This window comes from Mus caroli, unplaced genomic scaffold (genome assembly GCF_978045245.1).
Source record: "Mus caroli unplaced genomic scaffold, Mus_caroli_1 scaffold_1, whole genome shotgun sequence".
Lineage (NCBI taxonomy): Eukaryota > Metazoa > Chordata > Mammalia > Rodentia > Muridae > Mus > Mus caroli.
Window position 1 is genome coordinate 122594643 of NW_028227256.1, and position 18540 is coordinate 122613182.

Consider the following 18540-nt stretch of genomic DNA (forward strand, 5'->3'; position numbering starts at 1 on the left):
GGAAAAAGAAAAGGAATAAACATTAGTGACTCTTAGCTAGTCTCAGACAGGGAGAACCTTTAAACCGTTCCTACTGATGGCTAGCTCAGAGTTAGTATCAAACTTTTTCCTCTGCTACGTCATAAGATAGAGATTAGAAAGGAATGCGTGCACTTTCCCAGCATCCTTTGCAGCAAGGGTTGGCTGTATGATCCATTTCTTCATGACACTGTATTAGATAGTGCCTACCAGAAACCTGGGAAGCTTCTATTTCCCCCATACTTTCTGTTTCAATGGAAATGGGATGCTTAGAGTGGCAGGACCAAGTTTTCAACCTGTAAGCGAGGGGTTTGAAAACCGGAGACTTCCATGGTATCGCTAATGGCATAGGGACATAAAATTCAAGAAGGTAACAACAATAAAACCTGATCAAATCTCTAGAATAATAAATGCCATCTATTACAGAAAATAAAAAGAATACAAGAAGAGAGGCAGCATGTAACATTACTTGTATGCACACACACATGTGTGCATGTGTGTTTGTGTTGTTACTGCTTCTTTTTTCTGTTTTTGATGTTGTTGTTGTTGTTATTATTATTTTATCCTCAGACTCTGGTGGGTGTCATAAAACCCAAGCTGGCCTTGAATTTGCTACATAGCAAAAAAGAACCTTGACTACAGCACTATGCGTGGTTTATTCAGTGCTAGAGACGGAAAACAATGCTTTCTGGGCAAATGCTGTTGAAAACTGAACTACCATTCCCAGTCCTTTTTCCTTAATTTCAACTTTGTAATGATGGGATTGAACCTAGAGCCTTGAGCACATTTGCCAAGTGCTCTGTCATAGAACTGACTCTTTTGCCTGTTATGATTTTTTTTTTACAGGTCCAAGAACTTCATTAGGGGAAAAAGGAGACCCAGCCAGGCTTTACAGACTATCATGCTTGAAGGCTGTTAAACAATATTTAACTTGCACGTTAGCTAACTATGCTGAACTGGTACCAATTAAATCCCTTCACACTGACAACCGTAATAAAAGGATGTCTTGGAATAATAATCTGATTCAGACTACACTCATTCAGCTGTTTGTGAAGACTTTTGTATTCCTAATTACAAATGAAAAGAATAATAATTGTGTGCCAGTCTCATTAAACTGAATGGGACAACAATCCTCTGAGACACACAATAAATTATAGTTTGCCAGAGATGGCTGGGGATGCTGGAAAATTATGGCACTCAGAGCTGGGGGTGCTGGGAGTTGGCTGCTAAGGGCATCCCGGTGAAAGCAATGGATACAAAGGCTATTGGATACTAACCCCCCTCAAGGCAGTCACATCTTATGACTTAATATTCAGTTGTGATAGTTAGTGCTAATTGTGAACTTGACAGATCTAGAAGCACCTGGGAGCCCAAGGCTCTGAGCATGCTCATGGAGGATTGTCTGAGTATGTTAATTGATGTAGGGAGACCCGAATTAGTTCTGGGTGGGACTATCCTTTGGGCAGGAGATTCTGGACTGCATAAATGGAAGACAGAAGCTGAGGAGCTGAGCATTAGCATGCAAACAGTCAATGCTCTCCTACATTTGATGGTAGATACAGTGGGATCAGCTGCTTCAATCTCCTGCTGCTGTGTCCTCACAGCCATGATGGACTGTATCCTTAAACCCTGAGCCGAAATATACCCCTTGCCTCTTAAGTTGCTTTTGTCAGGGTGTTTTAGTTGAGCAAAAAGAAGAACTAAGACATTGGTCTGTCTGCTACTCCTAGAGCAATCCATTCCACCATTGCCTCTCATGGTGCCTAAGCAGCACACGCGTGTTCACAGCCACTGGTGTCTCCTTAAGAACAGTGAATGCCACACGTGCCCAAGGTAGTCTGGGGATTTGACAATCAATTACTTCTTCAGTCTCCTCACACAGAGCAAAGTTTTATATATTTCCTCCATCATGGTCTCCTAACAGGGGCCAAAACAGGGCACTTGAATCTCACTTCACTGGGCACGTTTTTTCTTTTATATTTTGTGGTGTGTACAACTTTAAGAAATACAACTGGGTTGGTTTTAGGGTTGTAGTGTTTTCAGGGAGTTGGGAGCAGGAAGCTAACTATTGTGTTTGGGGGATTCATTTTTATCTCAGCCTGATTTTCTGAATAATTATAATTTTTTTCTTTATTAAGAAAGAAACACCTAACAAGTTGAAGTAAATTCAGATCTAGCTATATTTAGGGCTTTTGACAGAAATAGTGAAAAGGAAATTGTGTTGAAGGTTTGGGCAGGTGAATGTACTTATTTTACTCATTTCTCGCAATGATTAGTGTTAATTTTCAACTTGACAAAGTCATCCGGGAAGACTGGTCTCTGGTTCTACCCGTGGGGTGTATATTGATTACTTTACTTGATGAGGAGAGAGCCATGTTATTTGTGGGCTGGACCATTCAGCGTGCATTCCTACACTGTATACATAAACGGAGAAGTGGAGCTGGAGAACACACACACACATTCATTACGCTCATCGTGGGATATAATGACCGACTGCTTCCAGGTGCAGCCGCTGGGACTCCTCCACAAGGATGGACTGCACCTCGGAACTGTGAGCTCTTTAAATAAACCCTTTCCCTCTTACGTTGCACTTATAATAAAATATGTCAGAATATTTTATCATAGCAGCAGACAAGAAACTAAGACAGCTCTACATATGAGGTGTCAATTTTTAAAAAAACGTTCCATTTCAGAAAGCCACCACCCTGTATTTTTAAACAATAGACTCCCGCATTAGTTGCAACTTGAGATAATTTTATAAAGGGATATTCTAAGAACTGATTCTCCCCTGAGGAAAATAAGTGTTAGTTCCCAGGGTTGCCTCCATAGCTAACAGAAGCACACACCTCTCTTCAGCTCAGGTTGTACTCCTTTGCAAACACCCAGTTTTCTCCACAGTGTGGCTCTGAGACCCCAGAAAGGGTGTGGCTTCCTGTTTCTGCTTGCTTTCCTTTTGTGGCACTTGGCATCAAATCCTGGGCCTTGTCAATGCCAAGCAAGGACTCTATGAATTATGGTAGCCCCAAGCCCAGGCCTAATCGACTTGTTTTAATTTAGCATGTGTGATGGTTTATACTATCAGCTTCACAGGATCTAGCATCGCCACAGAGACAAGCTTCTGAATAGGTCATCTGGATCAGACTAGGGTCTGGGCATGTGTATAAGAAATTATCTAGAGTAGGTTAACTAAGGCGACATCTTAAAATGGGCAGCACCATCCTATGGTGGATTCCCAGACTGAACACAATGGAGACCGTGAGCTGAGCTCCAGCATTCTTCTCTCTGCTTCCTGACTGTGGATGCCCTGTGAGCAGCTGCCTCACACTCTTGCTGCCACACCCTCCCCACCATGATGGACTGTGCCCTGACCTGTGAGCCAGAATTAAACCCTTTCTCCCTGAAGTTGCTTTTATCAGGTATTATGTCACAGCAACAGGAAAAGTCACTAATATAACATCTAACCTCTTTGAGGAAAACAATTCCACCTCATGTCCCACAGAGCAGTGGTTCTCAATCTTCCCAATGCTGCGATCCTTTAATACAGTTCCTCATGTTGTGGTGACCCACAACCATAAAATTATCTCATTGCTACCTTATAACTGTGATTTTGCTACAGTTATGAATCATAATGTAGCTATCTGTTGTTTTCTGATGGATTTAGGAAACCCCTGTGAGAGGGTCATGCTATTCCTGAAGGGGTTGAACCCAAAAGTTGAGAACCACCATAATAGTGGGACACACAAGACCAGGCCTCTAGTAATGCACCAAGAGAATGCATCAAAATGAGAGACAATCAAGCAACACATGGATGTTTACCTATCATGTGGCTCTGGAGAGTAGTGTCAGCAACTCTATCTTCTTCATCTTCTTGTACATCTTCATTGACCTCGGCCCCCTGCAGTAAGAAGATACTAGAAGTTCTTATTCATTATTCTACAACAGTTTTTTGCAATCTTCATAATAATAGCACATTCTGTAATAAGTGTGTTGAGTGTATACACCTGTGTGGGAGTATGAATGTGTGTGTGTACTTTATTCTACTTTAATATCTGGCTTCATTACAGGTTTTAATTAAGAGAGCCCATTTCCAGAATTACAACCCCAGCTTTGAACTGCAGGACTCACAGGGTCCCTGGTTCTATATGTGATTTCAAGATTAACTGCTTTGGTTTTAAAACTTTATAATGGAGTCATTCACACCAGGGTATTAGAAAACATTAAATTCTAAGGAGCTATAACTTCTTCTCAGTCACTGACTTTTGCTATAAGTTATTTTAATAAGACTAAGGGACTATACTTGAATCGTATATAGGTCGCTTGACCCTTCCCTAGAACATAACTCTCTAAGAAAGTGTCTTTTTTTTTTTCATTCTTTCTATAATGGAACGAGGAGACTGTGTTGTGTGCTCAGTAAATTAGACCAGCAAGACACATTTGCAAGGGTCATATTAAAAACATTTCCTCCTGTCTGGGGATGTTGATCAGTTGGTAGAGGTCTTGTCTAGCATGCATGAAGCCCTTGGTTCAACCCCTAGCTTCACATAAGCAAGGTGTGATGGTGATGGCACATCCCTAAAATCCTAGCCTTTATAAGGTAGAGGCATGACGGCATAATCATAAAAGTTCAAGGTCATCCTCAGCTACATAATGAATTTGAGCTCAGCCTGAGCTAGAGGTGACCCTGTTTCAAAAAAAAAAAATCTTCAGCCCTTCAAGCTAGAATACTCCAGCTCCAGATGGCAGTGCCTCCAAAGGAATAGTAGAAAGAGTCCCATCAAGTCATATTATTTTATAGATGGAGATTCTGAGGGTTGGGGCCTTTCTCAAGATTAGTATATGTGTCTTAAATAGTAACACTGGAAGGAAAACGGAAACACCGGCTTTCTGATCTAACAGTGGGGCACCGTGGACATCAAGAACACCCATCATAAAAACAGCTGACTGGTTTGGGGAGCTGGCATTAAAAGCATGATGACGTGGGTTTGAGGCCTCAGCACCCATGTAAAAAAGCCATGTGTGCTGGTATGGAGTTTTAACGTGTAATTCCATCACTGAGGAAATGAAACCGGAAGATCCCAGAGGTTTGCTGCCCAACCACTCTATGCCAGTCAAAGATCCTCTCTTTAAAAGGATGCAAAGTCCCTAAGGAGGGACAACTAAGGTTGACCTCTTGCCTTTATAGCATGCTCACACACGGATGAATGTGACTCCTCCTTCCCACAACACAGGAATAAACAAAACTAGCCAACACTTGCACTGTCTGTGCCAGCATCTGTGCAATGGCTTTACACATAGGCCTAACATGCTTGACCTGATGCTAGGGAATGGTGCTTCCCCCAACACTCCTCTGTTCAGGAAGGAAGGACCCTGAAACGGCAGGGATGATATATCTTTATCAAAATGGAGGGGCTGAGATTTGAACTCAGAGAGCCAGACTAGAGGCTGATATCATTTACAGGGAACTTCATGGTTCTCAGATTTCTATCCCATTACATCTGTGTGGACATGGTCTCAGTATCAAGGCAGCAAAGTCCTCAAGGGAATGCCAACCCCACAACAGCTCCTATAAGCTATGTCACTCCTGGTCACTTGTGCAGCTGACAACTATAACAAGAATAGTGCAGTGCTGCTGGGACATCTGCCCAGAGTGCAGGCTGAATATGATACAAACATTATCTTACATCAAGTGCTGTAGATCGTCATCTTTCTGCTGACCTGGGGCTAGATTTAGCTCTCTCCTTTTTACCTCTTAATTTTCAACACTTACTGGGATAAAAACAATTATTTACACTTAATGACTATGCTACACATGGCTTCTAGACTCACCCAAGGATCATTGATCTATAAAGGGCATCTGCCAAGGGGTATTGGTAAAGGTTATGGATCTGAAATGCCTTCTTGTTGAAGTACAAGCTGAGGGAAGAGCTGTATCAGAGAAGGACATATTCTTCCACTTCTCTACACAAACGGATTTTAATGCACAGAGAGGATATATTATTTAAAACTATTTGTGTATGGAAATCAGGGACATATTTTATTTTGGCATCAGATTCTCTTCCTAATTATATTTTCATAGGCTCCAGTTTAAATTAATTTTCACTCTGGATCATGCAGCAGGTGGGATGTGGGAACACTGCTGGGAAGTGAGATAACTCTTGGTCAAGATAGGGAATTTGCCAAACATAGTTCGATGTGGGCAATGTTTCTGGTTTCAATGAGAGTTTCTTCTTTGTATCAGTATTAGTGTTAGTGCTAGTGTTTTAGTTAGTGTGTGTGTGTGTGTACATGTGTGCACATACATGTGCATGGATATATACTCATCCATGGACGCATAACTGTCATATGTGGAGGCCAGACTTCAACCTTAGAAGTTCAGGTGTCCTTCCTCAGGTGCTGACCACATTTTTATTTTTATGACAGGGTCTCTCAGTGGCCTGGCGTTCACTGACTAGGCTAGGCTGGCCGGCTGGCTGCCTCTACCTTCCTGGTGTCGAGATCACAGGTTCATGCTACCATGCCTGGTATTTGGGTTGTGGGAATTGAACGTGGGTCTTTGAACAAGTTACTGACTGAGCTACCTTTCAGGTCCCAAGTGTTAGCATCTTCATCGTCTAATGATGTATCTTGAATCCATGTCCATTGTGGGGCTCAAGAGGTGCTTTAGATAACAGCTTGCAGTATAGGGCCATTAAATGTCACTGCCTTCATCATGACTAACTCAAACTATCAGAAGGGCAGGAGGAAATGAGTTTGCAAAAGTCATAAGAAGCAAAAGTGAGACTACAACCCACTAGGACAGATAGATCTATGTGATTTCACAACTGAACTCTATATTTAGGGAACTCCTCATTTGGAATTCTATACATCCGTCCTCTCTGAATGACTCTAACCTATGGGCTTCTGAAGTAAACAGCATTTTTTTTTTATAAACCAAAATCAACTCAAGGGCCAGGAAGAATGACTTTCCATGAAAATTCGAGGGAGGGAGAGGGGAAGATACCCAAAAGACCATGATTCTGGGATAGAAAATGAGCGAGCTGATATCTTTGGATATTTCATGTCTTAGAAAACTTAGCAAAAGGAAGGCTGCTTATTTGCATCAAAACAGCATTTGGAATGGAATCATTCAATTAAGGATGCTGAAATTATTACATTTTGCAGGACTTAATAAGATGATAACCATTTGTGTAATTATGGTAGTATTTTTGGCTATTTCATCTCTGCAGTCCTGTCTTAATGGGATGGTATTTGATGATTTTTTATTAGCAGATGTGATTTTCCTCAGAAGAGGTGACACTTGGGAGAAGAGAATCGTATCATTTATTAACACACAAGCATTAAAACAGGTCCTATGCCCCGTGGAGGTGTGTCATCCCTTTAACTTTGCTAATGATTTTTATTTTTGTCTTGAGGTGTTAAATAAGAGCCTGGAGCTGTCTTTCTTTAACACTGTTATTCAGAAGATAATCTCCACTCATTGGAAGGAACAACTTGAAGCTGACAGCAAGCAGAGCATACCTCGGCTAATCTTTCTAGGGCAGGGCTTCCCTACCCTTCATTTCAACACTTAAAACCATCTGAAGCACCAAGTAACATGGCCACTGGTCTAAATTACACACAAAAAATTAGAGCTAAGTGTCTTAAAATGATGGCAGATGTGGGGACATAAGCCTTTAATTAAAGTTCTATAGAGAGAGGATTTATTTTGGTGAAGCATGGCTGGTACTTTTATACATTTTTATCTTAACTATACTAAAAAGGAATATGCAGTTACTGGTAATCTAAGTGGTTTGTGACATAAAGGGATTGGAGACATGTGGAGAATTTCAGGCTGGTCTCCAGTTGAGCTGAGGTCCGAACCCTGAAGGGTGATAATTCACCTTCATGACATGGTAGGCGTTCCCTCATGCTCCTGGAACTTGGGCCCCTGCCTAAGTTACCGCCCCCCTCCCCCCCAGACTCCACAAGAAAAGAATGGCTAGAAGTCACGTAGGCAATGACCCAAGCTTCTGACCTTCAGGCTAAACTCCTCCCAGTTATGTAGCAACAGTAAAGACCATAAAAAGGGGCTATTAGACCCCACCTCACTCTCTTACCTCTTACATCTTATTTGTCTCCCTCTTACTCCTCACACTCACCCCCTCTCTTCTCTCTCTTTGTCTTCTCCTCTCCTCTCTCCTCTCTCCCTCTTACTCTCTTTCTCTCTAGCCTTCTCTCTCTCTCTCTCTCTCTCTCTCTCTCTCTCTCTCTTCTCTCTTTCTCCCTCCCTTTCTATAATAAAGCTCTAAAGCCATAGACAGTCTCTGCTCATCAAGGCTGTGCTCACTCTCGCAGGTGTTAGGAACCTCTTTCCTCATCCCTCTCTCCCATAACCCCGGTGGCTTTAGCAAAGCAGCTCTGGGAATCCCAGGTAGGGCTGCCCCTTGCCACCCCTGGAAGAGTGGGTCAGAGGCTTAGATGCCCACCCAGGGATGAGTGGGAGGTAGATAGCAGCCCTCCCATGCCTGACAGACCAGAGAATGGGTAGAACTCTGGAGGGGTGTGGGTTTTCCCTACCCACTCTTCCCCTAGGGCCCCCTTTTTAGTTCCCGACAGAGGTATCTATAAAACTTATATGGAAACAATCTTTCTATTATGACTACCAATGATCTTTAGTTTAAATTGTCAGTTTAACACAACCTAGAATCATCTGGAATGAGAGAGTCTAGGTGTGGATTGGCCTGTGGCATGTCTATGGGGATTTTCTTAATGAAGATAACTTACACAAGAAGATGGAGCCCACTGTGGGCAGTAACATTGCCTAGGCTGAGGGTACTTTAGTGTATAAGAGTGGAGGCAATCAAGAAAGCACACATGGATTCATTTCTCTTGGCCCTTGCCCACAGATGTGATGTGCCTAGATGTCTGGATTTTCTGCCTCAACTTCCCTTCAAAATAGTGTCCTATGACCTGGAATTGTGAGCTACAATAAGCCCATTCTCCACTAAGTTGCTTTTTGTCAGGATATTTTATCACAATCACTAAATATTAAAATGGTTAAAAATGCCGTGGGCCCTTGGGAATAAATGTAATTTTATTGTCTGAAGACCTAAGCCTGGTGGCACAATGTGTTAGGAGTTTTGAGAGAAGTGCTTTTAGGGCTGAGGCTATAGGTCAGGAGTAGGCAGGCAGGTTGTTTGCTGTGTGTGTGTGTGTGTGTGTGTGTGTGTGTGTGTGTGTTCCCAGATTCGACACCAAGTACTGCCTGTCAAAAAGAAGAAAACCCTTGACTTAGCATTGCCTTGACAATGAAGTAGTGTTTGCATTCACGATAATGCTATGACATCAATGGTGTTATCTATCACTATTGTTTCCAACTAAACAACTACTATAAGGAAATTCCTTCCCAACATACTTTAAAATAAGCAGAAGGCAAATTTACCTTGAGCCTCAGGGAAAGAGAATTCTCTTAAATTCTGAATTTTAAAAGGATCAGGGGTATTCACAATAATGAGCAATGGTATAAGAATGCATTTTGTTTTGCATCTAATCTCCTACCTGAGATGATAATGCATGATAAATATGCTTTCTCTGCTCTTTCTTACTATCTCAAAGGACACGAAAGCACAGTCCTTCCAGAACTCAGGAATCTTAGCATAATTCACAAAAGTGAGGAAACAAATAAAAACATCACAGTTTTAAAAGACGGAACTGGGGAGATGGCTCGGCAGGCAAAGAGTGCTTGCTTTGTGGGCATACTGACCGGAGTTCAGATTCTTGCAACCCACAAACGCTAAGACATGGCAGGATGAACTTGCAAACCCATTGTACCTGAGACAATATAGGAGGCAGAGACAGGGGAGTTTCCAGAAGCCCACAGGTCATCTAGCCTAGACTATATAACAGCAAACAAGAGACTCTGCCTAACACAAGATAGAAGCTTAGGTCTAACGTATGAATACACAAGGACACATTCACAGCTGGTCATCTATCCAGGTTAATAATATTCCTTTATGTTAAAAGCCTTCTCAGCTTGACTGATTTCCTCTCTCAGCTAAGGAGAAAAATTAGCATATCCATATTGATTGTGTAAACTTGGGTTGGTTAGGTAATCCGTGTACTTCACAGGAAATATTAAGAGTGTTTCTTGCAGATAGACTGGGAAGAGCAGAGGTTCCTTCTCTTAGCCTGTGGAAGACTTCAGATGAGGAAGGAAAGGCATGTTAAATTACTTTAGCATTAGGCTGTAATAAGAAAGCAAAAATGAAATTGTAAAAGCTCAACATAAGCTCTTTTTTGTTTTTTGGGGGTTTTTTTTGGTCCTTCTGTACAGTGAAGATATACCCTAAGCTGTCAGAGCCATATTAAATGGAGCATAGTTAAATGGAGTGCCTGTGATAAGGGGCTCAGCTAGGCTATCAAAGCCTTCCATCAGTAGGATTGAATTTCCAGCATATTGCACGCTTCTCCACGCTCCTTCTCCCTTTTTCCTTTCAGTGACACTACAAGGGCAGCTTCAGATATGCTTATAATTTGTGGTTTTATAATGCAAGGGACGTCCATGTTTTCAAAGAGCTATGATGTCATATGAGCCAAGGGCTAAAATGAGTGTGTGTGGGGTGTGTGTGTGGGGGGGGAACCCAGCAATGAACAGAGTCAGCTTGAAAGAAAGACCTTAGAGCACTTTGAGTCCAGGCCTATATGAGGAGAAACCTTTTCAATGTGTATTTGTCTTCGAAGTCCTTGTGAAACTCTACCTGAGGATGGTGTCGCTTCAACTTGTGAACACCAGTCAGGATTGCTGTTAGAATCTGTTCTCTTCAAACACCCGACTTCCCCGTACATGCAATCACTTCTCATTTCAAATTGGTCCTCAGAAAAGAATGTTAGTATATCATATATTTCTTACTCTATTAAAGTATGAAGCTACAGAATGAATTCTTTCTCTGTATCCTTGCAGATTTGTAGTAGGTACGCATACATGTGTGCAGCCTGAGCTCAATGTCACCTGTCTTTCTCAAGTACTTTCCAGTTTTTTGTGTGCCTGGCTTTTTTTGCGGGGGGTGTATGTGTAAGTTTGTGTGGGTGTGTGGATGTGCACATGTAGAATAGACAGTGATGCCAGATGTCTTTCTTAGTTACTCTCCTCTTTGCTGATTGAGAGAAGGTCTCTTGGTGAACCTGAAGGAGGTAGATTTGGTGACCAGTGAGCTGGAGAGAGCCTCCTGCCTCCACCTCCCCAGTGCTTGAATTTATAGTAGCATGCCACCCTGACTAGATTTTGAGTACTAGGGATCCAAACTCAGATTGTCATGCTTGTATGGCAAAAGCTTTCCCCCCGGATAAAATCATTTTATATCGAGACTATTTTGTTGTTTTTAAATACTTTCTGTAGCTCACTTCTCTCTGCCTATGTAGGATCACCTGTTATGTACAGCTTTCATAAGAAATAGACAGCACCTAAAACATCAAACTATCCGACACGTTCTCAACTCATCTGCCATTTTCATATCTCCAAGCCCATTCCTCGTTTGTTGCTGTTAATGCTAGAATCATCATCAAAACAAAACAAAATTCCAGCACTGGGTATCATTCTAAGACGATCTTGGTAGCAACACTTTCTGGTAATACACAGAGATTTTAGAATTGTCTGAAAATAGACCCAAAGAGAACAGTATTCCCAGAAGGAACCACATCCACACAAGGTCTTAGCTGCCACCGTTTTAGCTGTAGTCTCCTGTGTTTCTCTCTTCTTTAAAAAATTTTTCTCTCTGGTTAGGCAGATGGCTCAGTAGCTAAGATGCTTGTCATTGAAGGGAGAGGGCCTGAGTTTAGATGCCCAGTATCCATATAAAGATGAGCATAATACTGTATGTCTGTAACCTCAGTGAGATGCGGTGGAGCATGGATACAGGAGAAACACGGAACTGCGTAGGGCAGCTAGCTTTCTCTATGCAACCATGAACAGGAGATCCTGTCTCAGACATGGTGGACAGGAGGAATGACAGTGGAGGTTCTCCTCTGACCTCCACACATGTGAGACATTGCTAGTCACACATAAACATACACAGAGGAGGAGAGGAAAGAGGGAGAAAATAGGGAGGGAAGAAGAAATCAATATAAAAAAGCACAGTCTACATATTAGAAACAGTCTTTTCTCAGATTGGCACCACCCTACTTTACCAGAACATCCCGAATCAAGTGTTTTCTAGCCAGCATGGCAAAGTGCTTACCAAGGATTCTCTTGGTTTTTCCATATCGACTTTGGTTTTGATGTTTTTCTTTTGACTTCCTTGAGTGCTCACGGAGCCGCTGGCGAAACAGGAGCCCTGGGAGGTGCCCTCTAACACACTCCTGCAGGAAACACCCTTTGATCCACTCTCTGTCTGTACAGCGGCTCTCTTATCAACTCTGCAGGTAGAAAGTGATTCCTCTGATAAATTACATCGGCCGTTTTCAATCACACTCCTCTTCCAGCCCTTTAATGTTTAAGGTAACCTCAGCGTGCCTCTTTGTCTTTAAACCTTTCAGTGATAAGTGTTGCTCTCTCTAGCCTTGAGCAAAAAATATCTTCAAATATTTCACTAGTGTGTCAACTTAGATTTGCAAGGATAATAACTTATTTCATTACACTGTTTATTAAATGTGCGCACAGACAAACAGGCTTGTGTGCAATGGTGTGTGTGTGTGTGTGTGTGTGTGTGTGTGTGTGTGTAAGGTAAAGAATGTCTTCTTGTGTGTTATTCCTTAGGTGTTTCTGACACAAAATATTTCATTGGCCTGGAACTTCCAAGTACGTTATTCTGGCTGGCCAGAGAAGTCCAAGGCTCTGTCTGTCTCCACGGCCTCTGCAATAGGAACACAAGACTGTGCCACCATGCTTGGCTTTTGTTTATGTGGGTTCTGAGGATGGGGTTTAGGTCTTCATGCTTGTAAGGTCAGCATATTACTGACTGAGCCATCTCTCCATAGCCTCTATTTTATTTTTATAATTGCTTTTGGGGAGGGACAGAATATAAAACGCCAAAGGGTGATTGCTAAATACATTTCTGGCTTAAGATCGGCAGGAAAAGTAATTACTTCTGGAAAGTTCTAAGTATACATTTGCTCAGCGCGATCAATGAAATCGGCATGCTTTCAAACGTGTGTGTAATTTTCTTCCATTTCATGCAATGTGGATACATTCATGGTTCCTGGTGTGGGTTGAATTGCTATCAACCTGGATGTAACTCACTATTCTTTAATTTCAAAGACCATTGGCTTGGTTAAGAAAGGAACATGAACTAAATTATCATTTTATAGCTAACTTTTATTTCACTGTTTAAATTATAGCTAATGTATAAGGGATTATATTCTCTACGTGTATAGAGACTATGCTTGGCTGGTATTTAATGATCAGGAAGTAAACAGCTCTCCTTGGGTTTGGGGGAGCAGGGAGACCCCTCTACATTGCCCTTTTCTGTTCACATGTGTTTACCTGTTTAGAAGTTCTGTCATGAAGGCATCTTTTGTTGGGCACACAGCAGGGCTGGGTCTATTCCTTGGCTCCGACTTCATTTGGTTATAAATGTCTTGGGATGCTTTCAGACTCTCTGAGCTTTGCAGACCATCATCTGGACTCTGACCATCTGCCTTCTTGGTCCCCCTACTCAGTTCATTTTCTATCTTCGATTGTACTTCAGCTTTCTTCTTTTCTTTTTTCCTCTCGGATTTCAGTTTTGTGTCTTTCTTTTCCACTTTACTCTTGGAAGCTTCCATTCTCCTGCTACTGAGAGCTGGAAGCCTGCTCTTTCGAAAACCAAACCAGCTGGTGAATGAAGGCCCTGCCCTGGGCTTCACTTCCACAGAGGCAGACTTTGTCTGCACTTGGCCCTTTTCCACATTCTCCTGAATGCACAACATGACCTTTTCTTCGATGGAGGGTGAGAGGGGGGCTTCTGGGCTCACGACACTAGTCCCAGTTGAAGAAGCATCTGGATGCCTTCCAGAAGTTTCTAGCTTAGATATCCCACTTGTTTCCAAATTGCTTGGGCGCTGCATCCTCCCTGGAACGTGCAGGAACTGAGGGCAGTCTGATAGAGGAGATGGATGTCTATGGTGGTCACTGCTAGATTGCTCATGTACACCTCTTTCAGGACACTCTTGCTGAGTAGAGAACCGTTGATCTTCCACTCCAGGAGTAAGGAGTCCTTCCGGCCTTGTGAGCATCCTCAAAGGTAACTTGCTTGGGCTTCCATGCTGGCTGCTAGAACTTCCTGTGCTACAGAGAGAACTCTGCCTGGAAAAGGGGTTTCCCAGGGGCCTTCCAGCACTGGGCAGATTATCAGATGTTGAGACAGAGGGGATCTTGCTTGGGGACCCTTCCATTGAAATATTCTGTCTGGTGAGGGAATTGCCTCTTTCAGCCGTGTTGGTGATAATCTGAGTTCGAATCTTGCCTGGCCCTTCTGTTGGGGGAGTGGAAGGCTTCTCTCCCAAGTGGATGCTGAAGCTCTGACTCCGAGCTTTGGCTCCATTCATGCCTAGAGCAGGCTTTGGGTGTGGCTTGCTGGAGGAGAAGGATCTTTTTATGGCTCTGCTGTCTGCCCCATCTCTTCCATCATCTCTGGAGATGCTACATTCCAACGGTTCTGGCATTGTTGAGTCTAAGGCAAGTCCTCTAGCTAGACTGTCGGGACCTCTCACACCTAGTAAGGCTGTGGTTCTCTCATCTCTTGAGGTCTCCAAACTTGCAGGGTCTTTGGAGTCCTCAGGATTAGACGTATTTGCTGCTACAGAGCTTCGAGATGCTTCATTTAAACTATCCTTTTCCTGTTTCCCTGGTACCAAGGAAGTTTTCCTGAGCAACTGAGGAGACTTCATGAGAACTTTGAGTCCTACTGGGAGGCGAGTTTTAGGTCCTTTCTCGGGAGAGTTCTGGCCACCTCGTGAGGTGCCTTGGTTTCTACAGGATGAGGAAGAGGGGGATGGACTGTTAACCTGAGGTGTCAAGGACTCATTCACTCCTGAGAAGGAAGGCCTGTGGGGCATCACAGTGCTGTCACTCAACTGTCTTTTTCTCCCTGGGGACAGGCTTTTACAAGATGTCACCTCTAGCAGTTCACGGCTTGAAGGACAAGTCTTGGGTGTCTGTAAGTCTGTGTCCATGTGGGCAGTTCCAAGTGCATGGTGAGGGGGAGGTTTAGGGATGCCTCTTTTTGGAGAGACTTTTGGGGGCCCTGAAGTCATCACAGCAAATGGGCTGGAGGGTATGTGTTCAGGGTATCCGGTGTGCACTACCGCTTGGGTTGAGGAAAGAGCTGGAGGGAAGGCAGACTTTCTGGAGGCCACAGATGGTTTCTTCTGTATTTCTGACATCACTGGACTGGAAGAGACAAGAGGAGCAGAGGATCCTTTCAACAGCGGGGATTTCAACCCTGGACTTACAGTGTCTCCAGGGACCTGAGTTTCAGGTTTGGCAGGTGATGGTAGTGGTGGGTAATCATAACTGGGTCTGACCAGGAGCGACACTGATCTCCCTGGAGGGGTTGGAGGGGAGGGAGACCTCATTCTTGTCTGTGGCTCAGAGACACAGCCATTGGACCTCATGGGGGATTCACTACTGTCCCTTCTCCCCATGAGATGCCTTGACTGGATCCCTGCAGTCTGACTCCTGGGGCACTGAACCCAGTTCTTCTTATTGGAAATTTTGGGGATATGAGGAAGCTGGGCAGGGTGTTTTGGAATGTGTGATTCTGGCTGTACATCACAGAGAGAACCAGGGCTCTCTGCCTTTCTACATTGTGAGAGTTTCCCCATAGGGGATGCTGGTGTCTTTTCAGGAGTCACTAGGGCACTGGAGGGGACCATCATGGTGGGCATAGACTCCACAAGTTTAGATTTCTGAGGTGAAGACTTGCCTCTGGAAGGGATTTTTGTCAGACCTTGCTTTGTGTAGACACCCATGTTTCCAACAGGTCTAGAATTACTCTGCCAGGCTACCCCCTGTGTGGGTTTGGCGAGCTTTGATCGTGGGGAATTCTGAGTTATTATAATCTGGGAGCTGAAGGAGTCATTCGGAGCTGTGAGAATACGGTTTTCATCTTTTGGAATGTTTTTCTCAGTCTCCTCTTCAGGTCTCTTCAGAAAAGGACAGTCTCTTGCAGTAGTTCCTACCTTTAAGTGAGTAATTTCCTGAGGTGAAAGTTCAGTGAGTTCCTCTGAGGGTCCAGCAAGGGCTGAGCTGATGGAAATTTCATCCCTGGTAACAGTGACGACTCCAGCCTGGTGAGAGCTGAATTCCACTGGCTCTCCATTTTCTGCATCAAATATGACCGTGACACATTCTTCCGAAGAGGTCCTCTTGACAACCCTTTGTTGCTTGATGAAACTGAATGCCTTCGAGCTAGTCTCTAAGTGGGTGGGACATGCTTCTTCTCCCATATCCCGAGAGCCACCTTCAGATTTTCTGAATCCCACTTCTAGGTTCTCCATGGACCTGTCGGTGTCCCCAGTCAAGGACAGGTCTGAAGGGCTTCTCTCATCACTGCTCTCTATGTGTAGCTCGTTTAGGGTCTCATTGTCATCGGTATCTGAGAGCTGCAGGTTCCGAGGCACATGGCCATGAACTTGGCTGTGTGGGTCCCTGTCTCTTTGCACCCAGGGCAGGTGCATACTGGGGCATAGCTTCCTCTCCAAGGGGCAGTGGCTAGCACAACGAGCTAGCCTTTCAGGCATTTCTCTGGTATATACTGAGGCTGTACCTTCTGCAAAGTATTTCCTATGTGGCTCCCAGTTAAACAGACTGTCTGAAACACTGTGTGTCAATTTACTGCCCTGTATTCTGTAGCCCTGGCTCGGAGATGTTAGTGGCAAGGCTGGGGATGGGAATTCTTCATGTGCATCCTCATGAGAATTTGCATCATAGATGAATTTCTGATGGAGATTCTGGCAGGGGATCCCCATGCCAGACGGTTGGCAGGGCGGACACTCCTTGAGGCTGCTGGTTTTAATTCCTGGCGAATAGATCCCTTCGTTCGAGTTCATGCAATCTTTATAACCCCATTTGCTTATCACCGATGATGGTGATTCAAGGAACACTTTCCGCTTCTGTAGCTTCCTCAGTCCTTCTAGAATGTGGCTTTCTTTGATACGGGTCGGAGGTAGTTCATCTGCAGGGCTGGCGAAGCCACTTGGGAGCGAAGAATCAATACTCAGTCTTTTATCCCAGATCCGCGATGATTGCTAGGAAAGAAAAATATAGGTATCAGACATGATTGAACCAAACAGATCTCAAATAAACAAAGGAAATGCCCCTCAGTAGATTTAATTTGTATAAGTGGGTGATAAATATTCACATATAAACAATCTGTACAATGGTAACTATGCAGTAAACTTTGACTCCTCAAAACCCTGTACTAAGCGGCATGGTGAAATAGAGAAATGAAATGTGTGAACTATTCCTTTAAGAGTGGAAAACCCAACTGGAGTGAGGATCCATTAGCTCAGCTAACTATGTGTCCAGAAAATACATATGAGAAGTAGAAATAGGCTGCCTATCGTATAGGTTCACAGGAAAGACCCATGGGTCTATATGGAGTTAGTGACAGGTAAAAAGGAAAGTCATTTGAATATTTTTTTAATCTTAACTATTCCTATTCCTTGAAAGACTTACAGACTTACCTAGAGTTCTACATGAGGAAAATGTCTTCCAGGTGGAAGAAGAAGAATGGTTAGAGATGCAAATCAAGAAGGCGTCCTCAAGTTTCACTTAGGGAAAGGGCAGAGGACAATATAGCCTCACGATAGAGAGTCAAGGCAGAGCAGAGGGAGGGGCTGAGAGAGGAAAGCATTTCAATGTGCCTGTCTAACGGTTGGTAGCTCTCTGCCTGTCAGGAAAGGTTTCTGAAGTTATCACATGCACCTGCATACATGTCTGTGCCTATCTACATGAGTAACTGGGCATTAGCAGTGGCATCCCTGTGGTAGTTACTCTTCCACTGAGGTGGCAGCTCAGTTTCTTGTCCTTGTACCTTCCCAAATTCCAGTCTTCCAAAAGTGGATGGGAAATGAAAGATGGGATTCCCCACAGTTTTGTTTTTCACAGAATGGATAACGAGGAGCAGAGAAGCATAGTAGAGAAGTAACGTAAACTGAGGACCTGCCAGATGGCAACCACTGGCATGCTGCTGTAACTGCATCTCAAGACCAACATGAGAGAGATACCATAGTCCTTTCCCTTTGCTGTGGGTCTCTGAGGTCCAGCAAGCCTACTCTACGGCAGGTCTCAGAGATAGGAGATTTGGACAAAAAATTGGACTCATATTTTTTCTTTTTCTGGAGCTTACTACAAACCTGTGAAATTGGTTTCCACCCCAAAGTGGCTAGAGTGGAATATGAACTTGGGCTGCCAGCTCTGGAGTTCACACTCTTAATCTGGGTGCCATATTGCTATATCAAGCTTAACTTCTAGTCTCCTTTCTGTCTGCACTATCTGGTGTTAAACAAAACCCTTAGGATTTCTTGCCAGTGATGCTCCAATAGCATTTCAGAGTTTAAATAAGA

General features: G+C 43.5%; 1 protein-coding gene across 9 annotated transcripts in view; it reads right to left on the reverse strand.

The window, feature by feature from the left end:
- Nckap5 (NCK associated protein 5) overlaps positions 1 to 18540 on the reverse strand; it is an 896002-nt gene that overhangs the window by 109929 nt on the left and 767533 nt on the right. For all 9 annotated transcript variants that reach the window (XM_085840657.1, XM_085840660.1, XM_085840668.1 and 6 more), the window contains 3 exons: positions 13475 to 17220; positions 12231 to 12408; positions 3835 to 3913 (listed from right to left, as the gene is read on the reverse strand). In XM_085840657.1, coding sequence (XP_085696783.1) covers positions 3835 to 3913; positions 12231 to 12408; positions 13475 to 17220 — 4003 coding nt within the window. The remainder of the gene's footprint in view (positions 1 to 3834; positions 3914 to 12230; positions 12409 to 13474; positions 17221 to 18540) is intronic.